Source organism: Ochotona curzoniae, unplaced genomic scaffold, assembly GCF_017591425.1.
Source record: "Ochotona curzoniae isolate NIBS_2020 unplaced genomic scaffold, NIBS_Ocur_1.0 contig_2855, whole genome shotgun sequence".
In the NCBI taxonomy this organism is placed as follows: domain Eukaryota; kingdom Metazoa; phylum Chordata; class Mammalia; order Lagomorpha; family Ochotonidae; genus Ochotona; species Ochotona curzoniae.
The window spans coordinates 629192-654732 of NW_024465615.1; the positions used below are offsets into that span (position 1 = coordinate 629192).

At 54.5% G+C, this 25541-nt stretch overlaps 2 protein-coding genes and 1 non-coding gene across 4 annotated transcripts in view; all 3 read right to left on the reverse strand.

Annotated features, from left to right (window-relative positions):
- Window positions 1-172: 172 nt before the first annotated feature.
- On the reverse strand, window positions 173-284 carry LOC121154801. Its single transcript, XR_005883606.1, has one exon. It is a non-coding gene; the product is annotated as a U5 spliceosomal RNA (small nuclear RNA).
- A 2482-nt stretch (window positions 285-2766) lies between these two features.
- PTCH2 (patched 2) lies at window positions 2767-15532 on the reverse strand. Its single transcript, XM_040977814.1, has 22 exons — window positions 15476-15532; window positions 14816-15008; window positions 9614-9803; window positions 9457-9526; window positions 9236-9327; window positions 8683-8878; window positions 8003-8124; window positions 7664-7811; window positions 7452-7583; window positions 7181-7336; window positions 7004-7096; window positions 6620-6745; window positions 6398-6516; window positions 5880-6231; window positions 5473-5785; window positions 5229-5371; window positions 4947-5127; window positions 4543-4823; window positions 4291-4428; window positions 3517-3659; window positions 3330-3429; window positions 2767-3033 (listed from the first exon to the last, which is right to left on the reverse strand). The coding sequence occupies exons 1-22, from the start codon at window positions 15530-15532 to the stop codon at window positions 2767-2769; spliced, it is 3612 nt and encodes a 1203-aa protein (XP_040833748.1).
- Window positions 15533-22865: 7333 nt separating this feature from the next.
- The window catches only part of EIF2B3 (eukaryotic translation initiation factor 2B subunit gamma), a 135589-nt gene continuing 132913 nt past the window's right edge, over window positions 22866-25541 (reverse strand). For both annotated transcript variants that reach the window (XM_040977732.1, XM_040977733.1), the window contains exon 12: window positions 22866-23023. In XM_040977732.1, coding sequence (XP_040833666.1) covers window positions 22971-23023 — 53 coding nt within the window. In that variant the 3' untranslated portion in view covers window positions 22866-22970. The remainder of the gene's footprint in view (window positions 23024-25541) is intronic.

Below are 25541 nucleotides of genomic sequence, written 5' to 3' on the forward strand. Positions count from 1 at the left end.
AATGTATTTTGCTTAATGAAACCAACTGACATGTTAAATAGTTCTCTTCTCAATAGAATAACCCAAACACCTGCAGAACTGTGAGTGTACTAATGGGTGTGCAAAAAAAACCTTTCACCATGCAGTGTCCATAAAGGATCCTGATGCTTGCAAGAAGTCTTACAGCACAGTAGCCTCACCAAGTGCAAAGCCTCAGAAATTGTTTATAAAGACTCGCAATTGTTCCTCTCCACGGAAATCTTTAGTAAAAGGCGAAACATTTTTACGATCTGAAACCAGAGTATCGCTGAGGCCTGGTACAGCCACACCCCTAAACAGAGGTCATTCCTAATCCACTGACTGTGGCTAACCGCCTGACGGGGTGCACGCTCCCTGTGTGGCATTTATTTCTACAAACACTTCTAACAACGCAACGCCCGACAGCAATGGAGAGACACCTGGGGCGTGGAAATCTAGCTTCGTGGAGCTGTCATTCCGTGGCGCAGCACGGATGTGCAAAGCACAGCGAGGGAGGCGGGGTCGGGGACACCTGAGCCACTGCTCGGGTCCTCCTAGAAGGACCACGCCCCGCCCCTGCCTTCTGGGCAGAACTTGATCCAGCCGGATTTGCAGAGCTTGTAGTTTCATCTTGCTAGCCTTGGCAACGTGCAGGGGAGGGGGAGGGGAAGGGACCACCCTGGGTGGACCACCAATGTGGGCACTTACGCGACCCACCCTCCCAGCCCGAATAGGGGCAGTGCCCGAGGCCGACCACGCCCCTTGGCGGGCCCACAGGCCACAGCCTCCCCATCCCCCATTTCCGGATAGTTCCCGGAGCAACCAAAGCAGAAACTTTCAAGATCTGCACCATCTTGAAACACAAACGGAAAACGCCCTAGTGTTGCCAGGCTACTTCTTGCATAAATTATCTAACTTAAAATCCTGCACGAAAGGAAAAACCCTCCTAAATAGGCCCCAGTCTTTCCATTTCACACACGAAGACCAGTGAGATTAGCTAATTGGCCCAGTTTACTCAGCTATTGTGAAACCATGCACTGACATCATATGTACTATTCTAGCTTCTTTTTATTGCCAGAGACTTAGTTGATTTACTTGAAAGAGTTCAGAGAGAGAGGAAGGAAGACAGATCTTTCGTTCCCTGGTTGACTCCCCAGATGACTGAACTGAGCCAGGGGTGGGCCTGGTTGAAGCTGAAAGCCTGGCGCTTCTTCCAGGTCTCCCATGTGGGCTGTGCTCTCTGCTGCTTTCCCAGGCTCATTAGCAGGGAGCTATATTTGAAGTGGAACAGCCGGGACTCAAACTGGTAGCCATATGGGATGCTGGCATTGCAGACAGCAGCTTAATCTGTTACGCTGACCCTATTCTGGCTTCTGTTCCGCTAGGAAGCTCTACAGTGACCCAGACGCTACTGGACCCGAGTCCGGTCTCCGCCTCCTGCCTGGGCTAGGTTTGAAAACAACTGCCCCTTTCTTCTAAGGCTCTTCAGGCATTTAGTACTTGTTCTACTGTAGACATTCTTTTGTTTATTTTTGGCTTTTGGTCAGAATAGCATTGTGGGGCCTCGGTGGGGAGGGAGGGGGTTGTGAGAGGCAGTGTGGCAGGGGATGGCCAAGAGGAAACGCCTGGAACCCAGGGTGTGTGCAGTACCCCAGGGAGAGTAGGGGAAAGCCAATGAAAGGTCTCCAGCCTACCAGGTGGACTCTGCATCCCTTCCAGGTCAGGGGCAAGGTCAGACTGCTCAGGATGTTCTGCCTTCATAAATGGCTTAAACCCAGTGTCCCCACAGGCTGCTAAGACCCCTTTCCGGACAGCTCCTGCATGAGGTCCACTGACTGGCTGTCCAGATGTCTCCCAGTGTCATGGTCACAGCTGACCTGCCTTGCAGTTGGCTCTGGGTCCTGGCTGCTTTCCTTTCATCCACAAACTTCCTGAAATTTTTCCCCACCTAGAGAAATACCCAGCTACTGTCTGGATGTGCTTTCATTTCCCCTTCCACCCAGCATAGGGTTTTGCCCTTGTACCCCTGGCCCCTGATGAAGAGGGGACGTAGAGGGGTGGCGGCCAGAACTGCAGAGTGATGGCTGTGAACGGCACAGGGGGTGGATGCCAAAGTCGTTGCATCTGGTGTCCTGAGCACTTGGTCTAGACTTTGACTAGAGCTCAGCATCCGGCCTTTCCCACCTAGACCTAAGTTCTCTCATCCCCAAGTACCTGAAGTGTCTACTCTCCACCTGCGAGCTCCTAACTCTGCAAGGATGTGAGGCTCCAAGTCATCGGAGACGAGTTCACATAGAATATATTTCACTCTTTAAAAATATAACTTTCAGCAGAGCCAACATCTATAGACATTACAAAAATAAAGATCTTTATAAATAACTTACGCGGAAGGACATGGGCAGGGATGGAGAGAGCCTATCTGAGGTGGGGTGGGGTGAGGTCACCAAACAGCAAAGGGCCATGACTGACCAAGGGCACTCAAGGGCCCCTCGGGCTTGCCCTGCTAGGAGGGACCCAGAACTGCACTGCAGTCTGATGTCTGGCTTCCACCCCTCCAACTCCTGCCAACAGACATGGACCCGTGGGCAGCTGCCAGCCGCGGCAGGGGTGGATACCGCGTCACAGTGCACAGGGCAGGGGTGTGGTGGCCGGGCCAGGGGATGAGGCAGACAGCAGCAGCAGGGGGTTGTCCTGTATTCGGTCTCCCATCCGGTGCTTCCCAGTGTCTTCCCGTGGCCTTAGCAGGCTCTCCCTACTCAAGCTGCTCCCTCATTCAGTGGGTGGATACAGTCCCGTAGAGTGGAAGCTGCCAGACCCGCTGGCGGCTGGGGCGGTAGCAGGGGACCAGGCGGGCTCGTCAGAGGTTGACTGGACATAGGCACCAGGCAGCGGAGGTGGGTGGAGCGCCACTGTCAAGGAGGTAGTCACTCTGGTGAAGCTCTGGGGCAGGGTGGGCGACATCCCCCACCTGAGTCCGCCTCCCCGTGCAGCCGTGGGGTTCAGGATCTCTGGACTTTCCTTGTATGTCTGGACCACCTAAGGGGAGACACAAGACCCAGTGAGCCCTTCACCCGGCCACTGCCATGACTGCTGGAAAGCTGGGGTCAATTCTGGATCTGGGAACTGATAATGGGAGGTTGAGGCCTGTGGCCAACATTGCATCTGGCTCTGGATCCTAAAAAGGCTAAGGTGGGTCCGTTGAAGAAGCCAGGGGGCTGAGGGGCAGGAGCTTGGGGCCTGGGAGTGGGAAGGAGGTGGCCAGAGGGCCCGACTCTAGGCCATTGAGGGCATTTGGTCCTGGCCTTGTCCTTGGCGATTGAGGGGATGCTCACCTCTGGGGGTGGGCCCAGGATGGATAGCAGGACAGGCAGCAGCACCAGTCCGTGCAGGAGGCCCAGGAGCGTGAGCACCGTCAGCACCACGAAGAAGTACCTGGGCGGGAAGCGGGGTAGTCAGCTGGGGCAGAAGCTGGGGTGGCTGGGGACGGGGCTCCATGTATGTTCCTGTGGCCTCCCCTACCTGACAATGAAGTCAAAGTTGGAACCAGCGAGCATGAGGAGACCCAGCAGTGTGGAGACGGCCCCGTCGGTGACAGGGGCGAACATGTGCTCCAAGGCCTGGGCAGCGCGCAGGTTCCGGCTTCCCTGGGCGGTCAGAAAGCCCTGGGGGGACAGAGTGGTCATGGGGACACCTCCCCTACTGGTCCTGCCCCAGCTACTGCTACTCATCAGTTTAACAGGGGAGGCTCACACGAGGTGAACAGGTGCAGGGGACACGTGTGGGTCCATTTAGGCACTTCAGTGTACACCCTGGACATTAGGTACACAGAGGTACACACTGTGCTTAAATATGAGCTGAGACCCCTGTTTTTGTAAGCATGGGCTCACGGACATGCGTGAACATGGGTCTTTGGGTGATGTGAGCCGCACAGGGGACAGTGGGCTACTAGCCTGCAACGCTTGTCACCAGATATGAAGGAGCAGTACAGCCCGGTTCTAGTGCCTTGGCCATGGTCACGGCTCTCCTGTGAGCCCATGGTGGCACCTGCTGCCAGGGCATCCTTGCTGGCTCCTATATTCTCACCTTCCATTCAACTATCCTTGACCCCTCCCAGAGAGCCTCTCCTCCCTACTGCAGAGGCTGCTTCTTTACCTATTGGTTTGTCTGTTGCCCGTCTCTACCCTCTAGAATACGAGCCTGTCCCAGGACTACCATCACAGCACAAATTCACACAGCAATGCTTCTTGGATTCAGAGTTACCCAATCTGTCCCTCCCACAGTGTCTGTGCTCACCAGAGCCACGTGAACTGTGAACTCTACGCCGATTCCGACAGAAGCCACAAGGATCACCACGGGGATGGCGCTCAGCTTGATGCCCAGGAAACCCATGATCCCAAAGAGTTCCACAGTCATCATTGCCAGGACCAGTACCTGGGGACAGCAGAGTTCACCCAGGGCTCCCAGCATGGGAAGATGGGCTGGGCGAGGCAGGGGGTACCACTGGGGTTGGGGCCTCCCTCTACCGGCTCCCCTGCAGGTGCTTACAATAAGGCCAGCTGTCCAGGGGCTGAGTAAGAGCAGGGCACAGACGAGGAAGCTGCACACCAGCAGGATGCCCACGGCCAGCAGGAAGCAGCGTCGCAGGCCCAGGTACTGCTCCCAGAAGAGGAAGGGGGAGCCGCTGGGGTAGGCGTGCACCCCCGCCCGGCCTGCCTCTGCGCACGCTGCCCGGGCCCCCTCAATGGCCTCCACGAAGTCTGCGGTCTGTCGGAGGCCACGCAGCAGGAAAGGGAACTGGGCGAACTCCAGGGGCTGGGCTGCAGGGACTATGGAGGCGAGAGCAGGGATGGGGCAGAGTGAGCAGGGCTGGGGGTCAGCCAGGGCCTGGGCGGCTGAAGCCAAAGCTCTCTGCTGAGCTACCCACCCCACGTCCCACCCTGAGCACTCACTGCGAAGGTTCTCCCCCGTAGTGTCATATTTGTCGTGTAGCCACTCGGGAGGCGGCGGGTAGAAGTTGGCCTGTGAGGCTGCCAACCCCAGCGGGTCACTGCTCACCCACACAGTTAGTCCCACATAGAAGAGTTCAGGCGGGATAAGGCCCTCCTTATCCACCAGCTTCCTTGTAGTCAGCTGTGGAGGCAGACGGGGATGAAGGCCTGGGCCTATGGGGCTTGGGAGACCGCCCTCCCCTCCCGCCAGCACGCGCTGCCCATGTCCAGCTGGCTCTTAACCTGGCTGAAATCCAGAGGCTCCTGGGCGTCCCCAGTCTGGATGAGCAGCTTGTAGGCCAGGGCCCCGTCCTCAGACCCATTGCGGTAGGAGTGGCGAGTTATGCGCCCAGCAGCCCAGTCCTGGTCAAAGGCAACCTGGATTCCTGGGGAAGCACAAATCAGGGCACAGTGAGCCCCTGGATGGGGGGGGCAGGGGACTTCTCCCCTCTCCCAATCCTGGCGGGGGTGTCTCCTTGCCTCTCACCCTGTAGCCAGTTGCGGTAATAGTGCAGCCAGGTGCGGGGCGCCTGGGTGGCAGGTGGAGGCAACACGGCCTTGAGGGCACTGAAGCGCTGGTGCAGATCAAAGAGGGCGCGTTGGGAGTGGGCGTAGTCAAAGCCGCCCTGGGTCACCAGGGCCACCTCATACAGGGAGAAGTACCTGAGCTGGGCGCTCAGGAATGCATGCTCCTTGGTGCCCCGAGGCACCACATCTGTCAGGGCCAGCCCGTCCTGCACCAAGGTGGCTCCGTAGAGGCTCAGGCCCAGAAGGGCCCCAAAGAGCACCAGCACAGCAGCCTGGGGGAGAAGGGCAGCTAAGCTGAGAGGCCCAGCTCCTGGGTGGAGAGCTGAGCCCTTTCCCTCCAGGGGGTTCTGCCCCACCTGGCCTTACCTTAACACGTGGCTGCAGCAGAATGGGTGCAAACTGATAGCGGGCAAAATGGGCAAGGCTCCAGCGAGTGCAGGGCAGGCTCTTGTAGGCGGGCTTCTGCCTGGCACCCTCATCCTGGCCCAGAAGGTCCCGAGTGGATCCCCCAGGGCCAAAGAGCTCAGAGCCCAGAGGGTCAGAAGGCGGCGGGGTTACCACATGGGCTTGGGGAGGTAGAATGGCGACCACATGCTGGCTGCTGCCTTCACAGTGTGTGAAGGCTTGGACCGTGGTGGTCAGGTGGGCCACACCCACAGGCACGGTCCCATCTCCCAGCTCCTGGGGCAGAATCTGAATCACTCGAGCAGAGCAGGGGCTGGAAGAGGTAAGGAGAATGGACGTCACCTCCACATCCTGGGCACTGGCGGAGGGTATGGACTGGGGGTGGGGTTAGGAGACATGTGGGAAGGAGTCAAGGGGTGGGGTTGGGGTTGGGGACATGGGGAGGAGTCAGGAGAGGCGGGGGTGTCAGGGGGTGATACCTAGAGAAGCAGCAGAGCACATCCAGGCGCTGGCAGTGGCGCCTGCGCAGGTCCAGGCTGAGGATGGCTGGGAAGACAAGCATCACGGCAGCAAAGTTGCAGCCAACCACTATGGCTGCCTGGGGGGAGGAGAGGGAGGGCACAACGGCTGGATGAAGCATGCCCCTCCCTACCCTCCTTACTCGATGCCCACCCTCAGCCTGCCCACGCAGGAGGCCTCACCTGCAGGGAGAAGGCCCGCAGCGCGGGGATGGGAACCAGGGCAGCCATGAAGAAGGCGACCATGTTGTTGATGGATGTGAGGGCGACACTGGTGCCCGTGCGCTGCAGACACTCGCCTGTGCGTGCCTGCCAGGACAGGGCAGGGACACGGGCTCAGGCCTCAGGGGAGGGGTATCACGGGGGCAAGAACATAGCAGCTGGCATGTGCTGAGCAGCCCCCACACGTCATGCATGGATCTCAACAGCCATGTGAACGATCGCTCCCCAGTCCTCACCACACCCCATGGGGTGCAGGCACTGTTGCTTTTACAAGAAACAAGGAGGTGAACTGGCAGTCCACCATGCTTGATTGTCACAGACCAGGTTGGCCCGGGAGAGCCTCACCTGGAGAGGAGTGCCAGGGGGAGCCTTTGCGAAAGCGTGCGCCAGCAGGAATATGTCATCCACGCCAATGCCCAGCGCCAAGAAGGGAAGGACCTGGAGTGGGGAAGGGTGGGCAGCTGGAGGGGCTGTGCAGGCTGACCAGGGCCCTCCCAACGCTGCTCTACAGTCCTTGCGTACCTGGGTAGTGGCAGCATTGAAGGCGATACCCAGCAGGGCGCAGAGCCCGAGGCCTGAGGCTACAGCCAGGGCCACCATCAGCACCCCGGCAAGGCCCACAGCGCCCTGGGACTGGGCACAGTCCCACCGCAGCATCGTCACGCAAGCATAGGCCAGCTGTGGGTGAGAGTAGACACGCTGTTGGACAAGGGTTCCCAGAGGCGGGAGTCGGGGTGCGGGGTGTGAGGCTGGACTGTTAGGGAGGGGAGGAGCTAGGAGTGGGCTGCCGCACCATGAGCAGGTAGCCTCCCAGCACGCGCGCTGCGCTGACTTCCGAGAACGCTTGTAGGATGTCATCCAGGGTGGTGGAGGAGAAGGCATGGACCTGCTGCGAGGCGTTTCTGGGCAGGGCCTCCTGGGCCAGCTGGAGAGGTAGGGTGTGTGTGAGGGCACGGCCTCAGGGCACCCTCCTCTCCTTCCTTCCCCTCGTTTGTCCCTGCAGACCTGCACGAAGCGTCGTTGCCAGGCCTGAAGCACGGTGCCAGCTTGCTCCTCGCTCCAGCCGATGTCATGTGTCTGGTAGTCGCCCCGGAAGTGTTCATACAACTGCCGAGGGCTCATGAGCAGGAAGGTGCTTTGCAGGGCCTCTGCCCTGGGGTGGGAGGAGAGCAGGAGAATGAGAGGGTGAGAGCTGGCCTGGACATCCAGGAGAGGACATGCAGGGACACAGGAGTGTGTGTGTGTGTGTGTACGCACACACACTGTTGCCAGAGTGGTCTGGCACCAGAATATGGGTTCACAGGCACAGGGTTCCCAGACCCCCCTTCCCAGGGGAGGCCCTACCTCAGCAGCTGTCCTTGGGCATCTCTGGCCGTGCCTCCCAACAGCAACTCCTCCTGCCAGTGCATGAATTTGTGGGAGAAGCCGTGGCAGCCCCCACTCAGCTGCTGAGCCACGTTGGGAGCCTGCAGAGGGGTAGGGGAAGCCCTGGCTGTGAGTGACTGGGTGTCCTGGGCTGCCTGCTCCCCTGGGAGTTTGGGAGACGGGAAGGCAGCCTCTTGTCTCCTCTGAGCATCCAGTGTCCTGTAGACAGCAGGCCACCAGAGGGCGCCCAGGACTAGAGCTAGGCTGCTGGGAGGAGCCAGGGCCAATTCTGGTGGATTTGGGGACAAATACAATCTCACAGGGCTACACAGAAATTTGGCAGGTATGGTAGATGCTCTCGCTTGGCTATTTTGTGCTTACTTTCCTGAACCAAGTGTATTTTGGCAAAGTTCAGTTCTGAGTTTAGTTCTGGGTTTAGCAAAGGCAAATGGGATTGATGACAACACAGAGGATTTCTTCGACCTGAATGTAAGGAGAACATGCTCTATCTAGCAGGATGCAGGGTGCAGATCAGCAACATCCCGGAAGTGGGGGTGGCAGAGGACACAGCACTACCAGTGCTCAAAGAACAGGACACTTTATGAGGAGGGGTGAGGGACGGAAAATGCGGTTTCTGTGGTGACCCGATGGGGACCCACCTCTCTGCTGTGATGGTTGGGAGCACTGGGTGGGCAGTGAGCGTCATCAGGGTGCAGACAGGGCCGGCCCACATAGGCCTGGCCCACCTGGGCCTTGTCCAGCAGCTCCCGGAAGCCCTCCAAGGAGGTGAAGGGGCCCAGCTCCTCCAGCAGCTGCTCAGGGTCCAAGTTGGTCCACTGGATGTCAGGGCGGCCTCTGGGGGCAGAGAACCCAGGGTTGGGGAGGGCCGGGGGTCAATACCCACTGCCCCAAGGACAGCTACGTGGCCTCGGCCAAACCCCACCTTGCCCTAAGCTGTCCTTCTTGGCACTGCTAGGTGACACCAGCCCACCAGGCTGCTGTAGTGTGCTGTGGAGCGGGTGTAGTGCCCAAGGCAGCTATCAATACAGACACACAGGGACACAGGCCCAGGAAGCCCACAGAGTTTCCAGGTTCTGACTCTGGCCAGGGAGGTCAACAGAATGGTAGCAGGGCGACCATCACCCTCTCTCCCACACCCCTTCCTGCTGGCCCAGGCCAGCTGTGGGCACTGCCCAGCCATGCAGTACTCACGGTAAGTAGGCAGAGCCACCCTGGAGCTTGGCTCCCTCCCAGAAGCAGTCAAGCGGGGTGAGGATCACGCATGGAAACAGCTTCTCGATCATCTGCCGGAGACATCCAGGCCCTGTCAGTCTTGGTGCTGGGCTCCTTTCCCCACAAGCTTCCAGGGGGGAGCCCTTTGTGATCCCCTGTGACCTTCAACCGCCCCTGCAGCCTGGGAGGAGGAGGCTCACCCGCTCAATCATGCCATTTTCAATCAGAGGAACTCCTGATTTGTAGCAGATCTTGTTGAGATCCCAGGACCTGCAGTGCAGCCAGGGCATGGGGAGATCAGCAGACGGGCATGGCCACGGTGCGCCTTGCCACCGCCCGCCACTCAGCCACACTCACTTTCCGTAGAGTGATACTTGCACTTTGCTGGCGGTGAGGGCTGCCTGGAGGTGGAGGCTGAGGGCCTCTGGCGTGAGAACGTTCTCCCCCTCCTGGCGTGCAGTCTGTATCAGCATCTGGGAGGTGTAAGCAGCCTCCTCTCCCAGCTTCTCCTTGGTGTAGCGCAGCTCCTGGCTTACCCGGCTGCCTACTGCCAGAGCAAAGAGAGAGAGAGAGCTGCGGGGAGAGGGCCCAGAGGGTTGGTGCTTTGGGGGACAGTGACCGTAACCCCTGAGGTACCGACAGGCTCATGGGAGCAGGCTGCAGAAGAAGCCCCTGCCATGGCCCAGGCTGACTGCCCAAGCTCTGGCCCTACTTCCAGCACCTGCAGCTTGGCCAGGAACATGGAAAAGCCTCAGCTGTATTATGGGTTCCATTTTGGGTTAACTATTTATTTGAGAGGGAGGAAGGAAGGAAAGAGAGAGAGAGAGAACATTCCATTTGCTGGTTGATTCCCCAATACTCCTGTTAGCTGGGGACTGGGCCAGGCTGAAGCTGGGAGTTGGGATCCATGTGGGTGGCAGGAGTCCCATCCGTAGATTCCCCCACTGTAGCTTCCCAGGGGCCACATTAGCAGGAAGCTGGAGTCGGGAGCTGGAGTTAGGCGTGGAACTCAGGCATTCCAAACAGGAGGCACCACTTGGCCAACTGCCTGCCGCTGTATGAGTGGTCTTGGGTTTAATCCTGAATCAGGTTGGCTGCAGGTGGGGTAAACCTTTGAAGTTGAGAATGAGCATGAACAAGCCTGGGCTGGAACTCCGTGGCACGGTGCCAGCAGCACTCACTCAGACCCTCTGCTCTGGTGGGGAGAGGAGGCAGCACCGGAGTGCTGCGGTGGCAGAGGTGGGTGAGGATCAGCCTAGCTCCAGCATGGTGTTCCCACACGGGACAGTCAGCTCCTGGACACTGGCAGAGGTGCCAGTGAGCAGGCCCAGGGCTAGATGCCCGCAATACCCTCAGCATCCAGCCCCTGGAAGGTCCCAGTGCCAGGCATGCCTTGGTCACAGTGTCCCCCAAGTCCTGCATGATGTCTGCCAGGAGGTCACGTTCCAACAGGAGCCTGGGCAAGGTGGCACATTACAAGCAGATACGACCAAGTGGGTTTATGGAAGGTGGGGGCTAGAGCCAAAGCCACCCCGGAGGCTTAGTGAACTTGCCCTGGGATCAGATCCAGTTCTGCTTCCCCCTGTCTGAGGACCCACATACAGTGCCTCTGTGCGACTCCAGCCCTGTCTGGGACCACCGTGCTCTTCAACACCCTTTTCAAATCCACATCATCTTCCTAAGCATGAGAGCCCCGAACCCCGGCTACACCGACACGGTTCCCCCTACACTCCCCTCCGCCAAGCCACAGTCCTGGTCCTCACTCATGAGCACAGCTGGTTGCTTCCCCTCCCTGTCAAATCCCACCTTCGGGGACACGGCCCTACTGCCCAACCCCTTTCCAGACTGTCCCGTGGAGGGAGAGGAGCAGCTCCCCGATGGTCAAGGGGTGTGCAGAGCGACAAGAGAGAGAAATTCAGAGAGCCAGAGGAAGAAACACAGATGGGAATGACAACATCAAGCAGCACAGCCAATCGTCGGGGAAAAAAAAGTCGGGGAGGGAGAAATGATGACGGATACAGTACTGACGGGATGCAGTGCGCAGACAGGCGGGGCGGGGGGGAGGGGGGACGAGGGGACAAGGCTCCATCCAAACTCAACTTTAGGCCTTGGCTCTGACACTTAGGCTTAGGCAAATCACTTCTTTTCTCAGGCCTCAATTTCCTCATCAACCAGGAACAGGCCAAGTGCTCAGGGGACTGCCTGGCACGTGGCAAGTTCAGATGTGGAGGTGACATGCAGTGGTTGCTGGGAGGGGAACGTTGTGGCAGAAAGAAGAGGAAGAACGGCAGGAAAAAGGCACTTGGAGGAGAGGGGGAGGGAACAGGAAACGGGGAGGCTGAAAGTAAAAACCGAGACATTCGTGAAGACTTTTAAGCCTTTCTGAAAGAGGGAATCTAGCTGGCTATCTGACAGGAAAGAAGTCCATCCCCTAAGTAATTCTATACACGCAATTTACAATAAAGATACGTTATCATCAGCCACATTAGCCAGACATTAAACATTGTGAGCACCCACTGCTGGGCCGCAGGAGCACGGGCTAGTCTGCTGTGGGAGTGCAACTTGGTGCTCTGTTCGGGGTCAAGCAATATCACCGTATGTGTGCTCACACATCTCTGGTCCTGACATTTCCATGTAAGGATCTAGGAGCTTTTGTAGGGATTCACGGTAGGTTATGAGCAGAAGGGCGAGACGACCTGACATTTTCATCACCTAACAAGTTATTCCGGTGCGTTATGACTCATGAGCAAGGGTCTGTGAGGGGAAGAGATGTGGAGCTGTTCTGTGCAGGGAATTGTTGAAGGCTTGGCATCTCGGGGCTGCCGAGAGTGAGCCGTGGAGGACCGGAGACAATGCTGGAGAAGAGTCGAATGTACAGGGCCCAGAAGACATGCTATGGTGCTCACGGCTGGTCCTGGAGAGTTACACAATCTGGTAGGAATTGCTGGAAGTAGGTTAGGGGACTGATGTGGCCAGAGCTGAGCCAAACCACAAGGCGGCGCTGTGGGGGCAGGCTGGAAGGTGCTGTTGACAAGGCGGTCACCTCCTCTCCTTCCTTCTGTCAGGACTTGGTACTGCTGGCCATTTTCTTAAAGGCCTAGTGATTCAGGACAGTTGGGCCCCTCCCCAGCATCACAGGGTGAAACCTGATTAGTCTAAGCCATTCAAGGTAATTTCACTGCCCTTGCCAAGTGAAGGCTTAAGCAGAGGATGCCACATGATTTTGCCAGAGATCAAGTGGGAAGCAGGCCACAAGGCTTCTGGTAGAGTTTTCCTTACTTTCTAAAATGGTTGTAGGGGCCATCGCAGAAGTATAGGAGCTTAGGCCTCCACCTGCACCGCTGAAATCCCATATGTCCTGGCTACTCCACTTCTGGTCCAGCTCGCTGCTTATGGCCTGCGGAAGCAGTGGGTGGGGGAAGGAGCGTGGCTGTGATAGCTCAAGTCCTTGGGTCCCTGCACCCATGAGGGAGACCCAGACAAAGCTCCTGGCTCCACCTTTGGACAGGCCCAGCTCTGGCCACTGAGGCCATTTGGGGAGTGACCCAGGGAATGGAAGATCTTTCTATCTCTCCTTCTCTCTCTGTAACTCTTTCCAGTAAAAGTAACTAATTCTTTAAAAAAAAAAAAAATGGTTGTAAGACAGAGATGGCTTCTTTTCTCTGCCACTACAGTAGCCGCCGTGGGGAAAGTCTGAGGACAGAAGTTCAACTTGCAGAGGAGTGAAGCCCAGTGTTTGTGTCCTTGAGCTGCTCAACTAAACATCCTTGCAACTTCTCCACCGCCAAACTTCTTGTATCAGAGGATAATAAATTAGCCTTCTTCCTTTCTTCCTTCCCTCCTCCTCCTCCTTTCTTTCCAGGTGCTAAAAGCATCCACACGTTGCAGTTGGGAATGCATGGAGGTTGGAAAAGGCCTCCCCTGGAGCAGTGGACAGACAGGAAGTGGGGTGTCTGTTGTGAGACAGCAAGAAGAGTCTGGTGGCCTTCTAGGTGCCAGGGAGCCCAGACTGACTCCCAAGGTTCTAGCGCTGGGCGTTTGAGTGGAGGAGGTTCTACCCAGGGTTGCGTGGTCATCTCTTGCCTTCTAAGCAGAATTGCTGGATGTCCCTATCTGCCAATTTCCTACTGTCTCTATCCCTGTTTCAGAAGTACAGGCTGGACTGTGTGTTGTGTGTATTTTACAGGGAGGTGTTTGGCGTTTGGGAAGGCAGGAAGGACAGGCCCAGAGCAAGTCTTATCACAGCAGACGGAGAGCTCTGAGCTCTGACGGCCTGCTCCCTCCACTGCTGGTGTTCTCAGCCGAGGGCCAGAGCACCAGAGACTGGCCTCCAGCAGCCCTCACCTCATTGCTGTGGGCATCATGGGGGAAAGCTGCAAGTGCAAAGAGGGCTCCACCATAGGTCTGCAGAGACTGGGTCAAGGTCACGGCTTTCACCTCCCCCTATGCTGACACGGGGCCGACGACAAGGGGCTGGCGCCCACCCTCTTAACAACACCTTCACCAAGCAGCAGCCAAAAACCAGGGGGGTCTGGCCTCTCCTGGAGCACAGCAGGGAGGATGAGGAAACACCGGGGTTCAGGAGGGAGGAGAGGTGGGGAATGCAGACTTGCCTCTGTTGTGGCAGGAAATCCAGGAGTCATTTGGGACCACCCAGGCAGCAGTGGTGTGGGTGGGGATATGTGTATGTGCAAGTACGCACATGTGTGTTCTGAGGATGGGGGCAGGCAGGCGGGGAAACATCTGCTTGGAACCCCAGGGCCGGCCCAGAGTGTGAACGTGTGAGTCTACAGAGGGCTGGGGGCAGGGGTGGAGATGGGATGTGGGGGCCCAGGAGGCAAGCAGGCTCCAAGAAACATCTGCTCTGGGTCCTCACACTTGCCAGGATCGGAAATCACTCCAAGGTGTGAGACTGCAACCTGGGCCCTGCCTTTGGGTACGGACCAGGGTTGGGGGAGGTCTAGGGCAGTCCACAATGTAAATTTCCCAGGGAAGAACTCTGGCAGAGAATTGTGCTGGAATGGATAAGAAAGATTTTCTATCTAAAGCCTGCACTAGGAAAAGAGCGTGTGACCCTAACACTGGTCAGAGCCTCGCATTGTAGGCTCTGGGCTGCTCCTCCACTGACTGGCTTACAAGTGCCTGAGTTGATGAGTCCGGGGCCTGCAGGCCAGCCCAGAGGATTTTCTCACTTTCCCCAGCTTTCCTGGCCCAGCATTTCTGATTCCCAGTGTCTGGTGTGATCTCCCTTCTCTCACCCATAACCACATCCTCCTTTGCCCTGCACGACAGCTCTCTCATTTCTAGTACCTATTTTCCTTGCAACTGAAAGACGGGTCTTACTTTTCATGCCTTCGCGGACCCGACGTACTACGGCCAATACGGTAGAACAAGTCTCCACCATCTGCCACGCCTGCCGATGGGCATGGGTCGGGACCAGCAATGCTCGCAGGTGCTGGCTGCCCACGACCCTTCCCTTCCTCCCGCGCGGCTGCTTCCACAGACCCAGCGGCAGAGCTACTCAGGCTCTGTATCCAGCCCAGCAGTGTCCACACTCACCTTCCACCCAGAGCTGCTCCAGGTCTGTCTCGATGACCGCCACGCGAAGACCCAGCGCCAGGGCCCCAAAGGCCAGCAGGCCCAGGAAGAGCACTTTGCCACAGTGTCTCTGGATCCCGCAGCCCAGGGAGAAGAGCAGGCCTTGGAAGTAAGCACGCAGCCAGAGAGGCGCCTTCAGGCTCCCGGTGAACACCTGGGGAAGAGAGAGCCACGGGAGCAACGCTGGCAGCCCCCGGCTTCTCTCCCTGTGTGCCTGCTGCCAAGCAGCGGCTTCCTGACGCACCTACACAAGACACAAGCCCGAACTTGGACCTTCCTCCCTCGCACACCAGCATACATCAGAGGAAGGCAGGAGCCTTCCTGAAAGCCTTTCTTTTCTGAAAGCAGCCCGGCCACACATACACATCCAGAGCCCTATTGCGAGGGGGCAAGATGACCCTATAGATACACTCCTTCTCACTGGCCAGAGCTCAAGGAGATACACACGTGTGCGCACGCACACAGGACTCGGGCGGCAGTGCTAGCTCTCACCTGTCTGCCAGCTGACACAAACCGCCATGCACACGCGGCACGTAGAGCCAGCCATCACTCCCTGCAGAGGCCCCAGCGACACACCCGGCCCCACTCTCCCCCCTTCCAGCTAGCTTCCGTTCTACTCACCTGGGGTGCTGTGGACCGAGCTGGGGGCGCGTAACCAGGGGGCGGCGGTCGAGCCATGCCAGGAGAGGGGGCGCGGGAGAGGGGGCGCCCCCGACCCGCGTTATCTCAGTGCTCCCATACGCCGGCCCCGCGTGGGGTCTGAAATGGGATGGAAGGGCGCGCGCTGGGGTGCTGGCTGTGGCGTGCGCCCGTGCGGCGGCGGCGACACGGAGGAGCGCCCGGTGCTGCAGCGCCTTCTTGCTCGGTTCCACGCGCTGAGGACACAACTGCCACACTGCGTCGCTCCGCGTAGATCTGTGGAGTTCGAGGTCCCGGCAGCAGTGCCAGGGAGGCGGCGGGAACCCCCAAGAAAAAGGGAGCAGGCCGGGGCGACGCCCTCCCATTGGCTGAGGGGCCCGCAAATTACCCGGAGCCGCGGGGCCGGAGCCGCTGCTAGGTAACAGCGCCGCAGGGGGCGGGGCGCGAGACCACCCAGGCTGGGCCACCCCCAGCTCGCCTCGCCGCCCGCGGGGCCCTCCAGCAGGAGAAGGGGCGGGGCGGGGCGAGCCCGGGGACGCTTGGCGCTGGCCCAGTGTAAGGCAGGCCCACGCTGAGAAAGCGCGTCTGGTGGCCCCAGTGGGGCCACGCTTCCTTCCAGACCCAACCAAAACTCACAGCTTTAACTTTTCCACTTTTCTTTGCTTTCATTCCTGCTTTGAGTCCACCGAGGCCAAGGTTATTTCTGTGTAATGCATATCTTCTGATAGTTGCAGAACGCAAGGTCTTGGAGCACAGGCACCACGGCCTCCCACCTAAAGCCTTCTCCCCCAGATGAAGCTCCCAGCGCTCCTTCCAGCCCTGCAGAGCCATGTGCAATTGCCTAAACACGTAATGCGCTGTGCTTTCCTGCCCTCATAAAAGTTGTGCCCCTTTTGTTTTGGAAACGGCCTTCAAAGCTTCATGTGGGAGCAGGCATCATGGTGTGAGCTAAGCCTCCAACTGAGGTGCCGACATGCCATATAGGCACCGGTTTGTGTTCTGGCCACTTCACTTCCAATCAAGCTCCCTAATTACAGCTTGGGAAAGCAGCTGAGGATGGTTCAAGCCCTGGGTCCCTGCACCCATGTGGGAGACCTGGAAGAAGCTCCTGGCTTCTGGCTTCAGATGGGCTCAGCGCTGGCCATTGCTGCCATCTGAGGAGTGAACCAGTGAATAGAACATCTCTCTTTGATTTCTGCAGCTTTACTGTTTAAATAAAAATAAATATTTCTGGTGCAAAGACTAGTAGCTAAATCCTCACCTGGCACTCACCAGGATCCCATATGGGTGCTGGTTCATGTCCTGGTGCTCCACTTTCCTTTCAGCTCTCTGCTTGTGACCTGGAAAGCAATAGAGGATGGCCAAAGGAATCCTGCACCCACCTGGGAGACCCAAAAGAAGCTCTTGGCTCCTGGCTTTGGATTGGCTCAGTTCCGGCCGTCGTGGCCACTTGGGACTGAGCCATCAGATGGAAGATCTTCCTCTCCCTCTCTGTAAATTTTTCTAATAAACATTTTTCAAAAGTCTTTAAAAAAGCTGTATATGAACGAACCACTCTCTGAAGGGTATCACATACCATGCTACATGTGATTTAATGAAAATTTTATTTGAAGGGCAGAGAGGCAGAGCGGGGAGAGGCAAAGAGAAAGACATGTTGCGTATGTTTGCTCACTCCCCAAACGACTGTGACAATCATGGGGTAGGCCAAAGCCAGCAACCAGGAAGGAACTCCCACACGGGTGGCAGGGGACCAAGTCCTTGGGCCACCTGGTGCTGCCTTCCCAGGAACACAAGCAGAGAGCTAGACGGCAAGTTGAGCAGCTAGGATTTGAACTTGCTATCCAATATGGGGTGTGGCTAAGCCACAACACTGGCCCCTGCCAGGCCCTGACTGCTTTGAGTGGCAGGGAAGGGTACAATCAAGATTTCAGTATGTAAAGTTGGGGAAATAAAAATGATCTCCAACAGACTCGTTATTTGTTGAACACAACTAATATTATTTCTGGCCAAGTTCTTGGTCAATTCTTCCAGGCTTCTTTGTTTATCATTGCATCATAAACATTTCATGTTACTACATAGTCTTTCTATCAGTCATTTGAAGAATGTCCTTAAGACAGATTCCCAGAAATGGGGTTGTTTGGGTCAAAGAGTATGAACATTTTTATGGTTCTTGCTGCGCACTGCCAAACTGTGAATTTGCATCATCTCCTGAGGCTCAGTCCTAGGGTAAGGGAGCCTTTGGGGTTGGGGTAGTGAACAGTTAACAGGCTTGTCACTCGTGTCCATCTGTTCCTCTAGTAAGGTGCCTGTGGAGGAGGAGCCGCTATGCAGATGATGCTGCTGCCTGCCATGTAGGAAGTGCGCATGGAAAGCTGGCTCTGTGAACAGTATCTTCCTCTTCCCTGGCATAGGAGTTGGCTTTGCTGTGAATAAGAAGGTTCATGTCCAGCCAGTCTCTGGAAACACACGGCATCTGAAGCAGACTGTAGGAATTCCTAGGCTGCTTTTGCTACAGTTAAAGATAGGCAAGGGCTAAGCATTCGTCCTGGGTGTCACCAGGGTCATGCGCTTCGCGTTAAGTAGTTTTTGGGTTCTCCTTCCTCAGACTCTACAAGCTCTGTGGAGAAGCAGGTTTGTAATCATCTGGATCTTGTGCCTCTGCTTCCACCACGACTAAGCTTTCCTGTTTCTATGGGGGCTTCTGAGGCAGGGCTTATCTATTTTGAAAACTTATTTCATAGTCCAAAGACCAGGCTGGGAGAAATAGATCTGAAGTTCCAGACTTGCTAACCTAGGCCTCGTGCCCTCTGGCTGCCTCAAGCTCCAAAATGATATTTCTTCTTCTCCCAACAAAATCATTTTAAGTCCAGCCCAACTTAGCCAGACAAGCCCAATAAAGCACAAGCAACAGGATGGAAGAAAGAAGATCCTCTCTCCACAAATCCCCTGCTTTGTGGCCGAATAGTTTGTTTCATTCTTACTTCCTTTAGACCTGGGTATGTGTTTTGGGCTCAAACCAGAGATACTTTTGAAAGAATAACAAAGCAGAAAAACAAGCTTATTAAATCAATCATCACAAGGATTACAACTAATTACTGATTCATGAGATAAACACATCTTGGGGTCCCCTTATGGGTCCACCGCTTTGCTCTAGGCTTCCAGAGTACCTGCTTTTGAGCTCAGACCCCAAGAGGGAAACCCAGAGACCACAGGAAAAACCACTGTGGGCTGAGGGCCTGTGGGGTGAGGTGGACGAGGTAGGGGGGATGACCTTGGAAAGGAAGGCATGGTACAAGGGTTGTGCTTTTAGCCGCTGGTTGTAAGGACTTGAACGGGGCTTGTTAACTGTGACGTTGACATGAGGATGAAATGAGATAATCTACACGGCTGAACAGTGCATGGAAAAATAAGGTGGAGAACATACATACATATTCGTGTTGGGCAAAGGGACCACTTTGGCTTAGGTGGGGGATTCCACGTGGGAGTTCCTGGAGGAGCCAGGGCAGGTCTCCTTTCCGGTATGCCCCCAGGTGTCTTACATGTGGGCAAAGTCACTGACCCTGAGGTGTTGAGGAGGGAGACAGGGGCCCAGGGTAACCCCATTTCCTGCTCCCATTCCACTGGGGGTCAAGCCTGGGAAACTCCCTGTTGGCAGTTTCGGGCCAATAGCCTGATCAAGTGTTTCGTGCTGGAGGCTGCAACCAGAGATGGGAGAAGGGATTTGACCTTGAGTGTGGGGGAGAGAGGCAATGAAGCAAAGCCGCGTCTCCCTGACGCAATCCTCCTGGGTGGTGGTGGACGGCTCAGGCCAAGGACTGGTCATCCTGGCCTCAACAGACTATTCTCCTGCCCAGCCTCTTTCCCTCCCAGTCAGCTCCCTCCAGGCTGAGCTTTCTAGATCTGTCTGGGTGGTCCTACCCACAGCCCCTCCCCTCTTCCTCAGAGGCATTTAGCCATTTAGAAACCATAAACAAAGGCCTGGTTTATAGAACTCTTAGGTATAAAGATGGCTGTGGATAAAGACACCCCTTCCAGTTCTTTGGAAATACAGAGTGCCTCTACACTGAGAATGCAGCTCTCTACATTATTTTTGGGGTGATATCTAAACATGATTCCCTCCCTTCTCTGCTGTGGTTGGAAACAGTAATGCAATGTAGGACTAGTAAGTTAGGGCATCTGGCTTTGGGTAAAAGCTTGGATGCAACCTTGGCAGTCAGTCCCCTTACTGGCTCAGAGAACTCTTGCCAGCAGGTGGGGGAGGTGCGTGTTGGTGGGGAGTGGTGTTCCTGCAGTGATGGCTTCAAATTTGGTGCTACTTGGCAAGCTCCTGGAACCCCATTTCTCAGTACCTCCCCCAAATTATTCCTGATTTGGTATGGAAGGCCCCTCTTTTCCCTCTCTTCCTACACCATCATGCATCCCTGCGAGAAGCTGAGCACGCCCCACCCCACCGACTCTTCTGCCTGCCTGGTTCTGGCTTATGAATCCTGGAGGGGTGGTCTGCCAGCGGATACTCTGTCGCTCACTACATTTCAGACCTAATTAACTCTCTGGCATTAACTAAAAGGAAGTGAAAACTGTCCCAGCTCTGGAGGACAGAGCCAAGAATAGAAAATGAAAGGATCCCAGGCACCTGGCCCCTCCTGTTACCGACGGTAGCAGTGTCCTGGGCTGGGGGCTGCTTCTACCTGGGACTCCTCTGAGGAACTGACATTATTTGCTATCTCCAGTGGACTCTCCTGCTTGATTGGCAAGTCCAAGGGGAAGGACAGGACAGAGTCAGGAGGGGTCTGGGACCGTTTAATCAATTCCCTTTCTTCCCCTACCTTATTCTTTCTCCAAACATGCCCAGTTTTCACCCCCTTTCTCTGATCAAAGAGTACCATCTTCTGGTATATTGGGCCCTGAAGGGCCAAGAAAGCACTACAAAAGGCAATCTAACTTGAGAGCAGGCTGGACCTTTTAAACTCTGCCCATCGCTCAGCGTGATGGCCTAGTGGCTAAATCCTCTCCTTGCATGTGCAAGGATCCCATATGGGCACCAGTTCATGTCCCACTGCTCCACTTTCCATCCAGCTCCCTGCTTGTAGGCTGGGAAAGCAGTGGAGGATGATGGCCTAAAGCCTTGGGACTTTGCATCTGCATGGGAGACCTGGAGGAGGCTCCTGGCTCCTGGCTTTGGATTGGCTCAGTTCTGGCTGTTGCAGCCAGCCTCTTGAGGAAAGAAAGACCTTTTTCGGTTTCTCCTTTCCTCTGTAAATCTGCCTTTCCAATATAAATAAATAGATCTTAGAAAAAAGTCTACCCATCTAACTCACTTTGCAGACAGGGAAACTCAGGGTCAGAGCAGAGGCAGTGATTTGATGAAAACCAAAAAGTGGGCCTGGAACGGTAGCCTACTGGTTAAAAGTCCTCGCCTTGCACACACCAGAATCCCATATCAGTGCTGGTTTGTATCCTGGCTGCTCCACCTCCCATCCAGCTCTCTGCTTGTGGCCTGGGAAAGCAGTCAAGGATGGCCCAAAGCCTTAGGACCCTGCACCGGCATGGGAGACCCAGAGGAAGCTCCTGGCTCCTGGCTCCTGGCTTCAGATAGGCTCAGCTCTGGCCGTTGTGGCCACTTACGGAGTGAATCATCGCTTGGAAGACCTTCTTCTCTGTATCTCCTCTCTGTATATCCGCCTTTCCAACAAACAAGAAAACACAAAACCAAAAGGCATGAGAGGTCAGGTCTTCTTCCACCCAGAACAGGACTGCTTCCAGCACGATTTGGATCCCATAGCTTTCTGTTTAGTTCTGGTGGCAGGCCTTCAGTTCTTTTTTTTTTTTTTAAGATTTATTTTTATTATTTTCTTATTGGAAAGGCGGATATACAGAGAGGAGAGACAGAGAGGAAGATCTTCCGTCCAATGATTCACTCCCCAAGTGAACGCAATGGCCGATACTATGCCAATCCGAAGCTAGGAGACTCTTCTGGGTCTCCCACGCGGGTGCAGGGTCCCAAAGCTTTGGGCTGTCCTCGACTGCTCTCCTGGGCCACAGGCAGGGAGCTGGATGGGAAGCAGGGCTGCCGGGATTAGAACCGGCGCCCATATGGGATCCCGGGTGTGCAAGGCGAGGATCTTAACCACTGCGCCACCGCACCGGGCCCAGGCCTTCAGTTCTTTATCTTTACCTTCCCCTTAGTTCTACTGCCTCAACTACTTCTGCTAGGCCTTTTCGGCAAACTTTCAGGAAACCTGTCATCTCCAGCAGGAATGTGAAGCTCCAGAGCTGCCAAGGAGGCTGGTGGAGGTGGGGATCCCCCAGGGTAGGAATGCTCATCTTGGTGTCTCACAAGTTCAATGAGAACACCACCAAGATCAGGCAAGATTACTAAAGTGAACTTGAGAGCCATGAGATTTTTGAAGCAGTATAGAAACCAGTATTTCAAATCGTTCTTTATAATTACTGCCACCCACAGTGAGGACATCAAGAGAAACCTGTACTTTGAAAATTCTAGGAGGTGAAATCTCACCCCAGGAGCCACTTTTATCTTCCACCAAACACCTGGCGGTCATAAAAGTAGCACAGGGAGAGACAAGAGCAGAGTATGTGTGTGTCTGAGCGCAGGGGTGGTACAAGGAAGGTGGCTAGGATTTCAGAAGAGCTATGGCTATGGAAATTCATTCCTCAATTATGTGAAGCAGGAGAGTCTATAATAGGATGCAAAGGAGTGTAGCTGAGGAGTCAGAACATCAAATCACAGCACAGGTTCCTGGCTCTTGCTTACCAGGCTGGCCTCACTAAGGGAAGTTGGGGGAGGTCTGCCTTGGCTCAGATCACGGTCTCAGGCCATGGATCTCCTTGGCCTCACTAAAACTATGGGGCTATTTTTGTTTGCAAGGCAGGGGGTGCCTCCTGCTTGCTTTAAGAGCCTCCAAGGGAAAAGGTTGAGCTGGAGGAAATGACTAAGGAGAGCTGGGATGAATGGTGGTGTGGAAGGAAGGGCTGGGAATTTATGTAGCAGGAGGAAGCAAAGAATAGTAAGTCCTGAACTGATGTTCAGGAGTGGCTCTGTAGGCAGCTGGGTCTGCGGGTGTAGGAAGCCTGACCAGGGTCAGGGACTGAGTGCTCAAGTCCTTTCACGTGGGAGAGAATGGTGGACCACTGAGGTCCCTGGGCAGAAAAGCAGTGCTTTTAGGAGCTTTTCCTATTGGATAGCCACAAATCCAGCTGGATAACCTTGGTATACCAAATCAGGCCATGTGTCTTTCCTGTTCCGCATGCTTGCTCCAGATGGTCTACATGAGATGACTCGTGCACATACGCTGTGTATTACCAGAGCGTTTACGATGGAGCTCTGGACTGTTCTGTCAGTATCCAACACACCTTTGAAAGATTTTCTTTATTGAAAATAAATACAGAATCAAATAGGTGGGCCAGACAACACCTCTCTTTTGGGGGCCACAAGGACGGAGTACGCCTTGGTCAGAACTCAGATCTCCATGAGCTGGTCATTTCCCACGATCACCTCGTTCATTCGTTTAGCTACAAAAGAAAAGGAAAAGGTTTTCTGAAAAGTGGCAGCAAAATATGTCATTTCAAATGCAACTCTTTCGAATTTTGTGTTTACAAGCAGGTGTTCTCTCCTGCTGTAGCGCTGCTTTCAAGAGGCTCTTGGGAAAACATAGCTTCCTACGAAAGGAGAATTGGAGCTGGGTCTTTATTTTTTAAATTTATTTTATATATTTTTTTAATTTAAAAAAGCAGATATACAGAGAGAGAAAGATTTTGCATGTGCTGATTCACTCCCCAAGTGGCCACAATGGCCAGAGAAGCTGAGCTGATCCAAAGCCAAGAGCTGGGAGCTTCTTCCAGGTCTCCCACGCGGGTGCAGGGTCCCAAGGTTTTGGGCTATCCTCGACTGCTTTCCCAGGCCACAAGCAGGGAGCTGGATGGGAGGTGGAGCAGCCAGGACATGAACTGGTACCCATATGGAATCCCAGCAGACGCAAGGCAAGGATTTAACCACTAGAGTATTGCACTGCACCCAGATGCTGGGTATTTAAAGATGAGTACAAATTTTTCCAGGCAGTGATGAAAAATTAGTCATTCTAGGCTGTTAAACAAAGGGCAAATACATGGAGGTAAAAGAAAGGAAACATGGTCCGGTACAGTAGCCTAGGCTAAAGTCTTTGTCTTGCATGTGCTGGGATCCCTTATGGGCGCTGGCTGGTTCCAATCCCGGCGGCCCTGTTTCCCATCCAGCTCCCTGCTTGTGGAAAGTAGTAGAGGACACCCAAAGCTTTGGGACCCTGCACCCACATGGGAGACCTGGAAGAGGCTCCAAGCTCCTGGCTTCGGATTGGTGCAGCTCCAGCCGTTGCAGCTATTTGGGGAGTGATCCAACAAATGAAAGATCTGTCTCTTCTGGCTCCTGGCTTCGGACTGACTCAGCTCCAGCCATTGCGGCCGCCTGGAAAGTGAATCATCGGATGGAAGATCTTCCTCTCTGTCTCTCCTCCTCTCTGTATATCCACCTTTCCAATAAAAATAATAAAATTAAAAAAAAAAATCTGTCTCTTCCTCTTTCTGTTACTCTCCTAACTCCCTTTCAAATAAAAATAAACTTTAAAAATTAAAATAAAAGGCCTCAAAAAAAAAAAGCCAAATTATTCTATTTTGCTATTACATTGTTAAACTTTATCATAGATACGCACATATAGGAAAAGCAAGGTTGATGTAGGGTTTGATACCATAGCTTTAGGCATCCTCAAAATGTTTTGATAAGAGGGGCTGTTGTATTTTCCTATTATAAATAAGATCTCTCTCTTTGGGTATCTCTCAATATCCTTCTAGCCTCATTTCTTCTCATCTTCCCTCTCATTTCCTGGCCTCTGACCATACCACAGCCAGGAGTCAGGAGCTTCTTTCAGGTTGTCCATGTGGGTGCAGTGGTCTAAGGACCTGAGTGATCCTCTGCTGCATTCCCAGGCCATAAGCAGGGAGCTGGATGGGAAATGAAGCAAGCTGGGATTTGAATTGGCACCCATATGGGATACTGGTACCACAGGCGGAGACTTAGCTTACTATACTACAGAGCTGGCCTCAAGGCCTTTTATTTTATTTAGCCTAGAAGGCTTTGGTGCAGCAAAATACAGATCCTTGATGATAGGACCAGGTATGAGTCTGTTTATTCTGTGTCAGTAGAAAGTGGGTCTCTATTGAGGCTTTGGAAGCACTGAGGCTTTTGAGATTTCAGCTTTGTCACCAGTTCTATCTTTCCTGTTTTGTTTCTTCCTACGTCTCCTTTGCACCTCATTCTCTGGATATTCCCACTGATTTGCAGCTTTCAACACACTGAACTGTTTCATTTTTAGGTGTTCACGTGGCTGTCCTTTGCTTGAAAGATTTTCCTTTTTGTATATTTGGTAAAGAGACTCCTCCCACCCCCCGCCCAAAGATTTAGCCATAATTCTTCCATTTAGGGCAGAACTGTGGGAGCTGGTATTGTGGCATCACATGTTTGGCCTCCACCTAAGGTGCTGGCATTCCATATGGGTGGCAGTTTGAGTAGCTGGCTGCTTCACATCTGAATTGGCTCCATGATGATTCCAGGAAAGCAGTGGAAGACGGCCTAAGTGCTTGGGCCGCTGGACCCATGTGGGAGAACCAAAAGTTGCTCCTGCCTCCTGGCCTCAGCTTGACCTAGCCTTGGCTATAGCATGTATCTGGGGAGTGAACCAGTAGATGGAAGGTCTCTCTGTCTCTCCTTCTCATTCTGTAACTCTGCCTTCCAAATAAATAAATAAATAAATAAATAAATAAATGGATACATATCTTAAAAATAAATACATTTAAATTTTGTTTTAAAAGAGTAAGACTTGGGCTGGCATTGTGGTAGAGTGGGTAAAGCCATCACCTGCAAAGCCAACATCTCAAATGGGTGCCGGTTTGTGTTTGGATGCTCTACTTCTTTTGCTTCTTCTTAAAAAAAGTTTTTTTTTTAAAAAAGATTTACTTATTTTTACTGGAAAGTCAGATTTACAGAGTGAAATAGAAACAG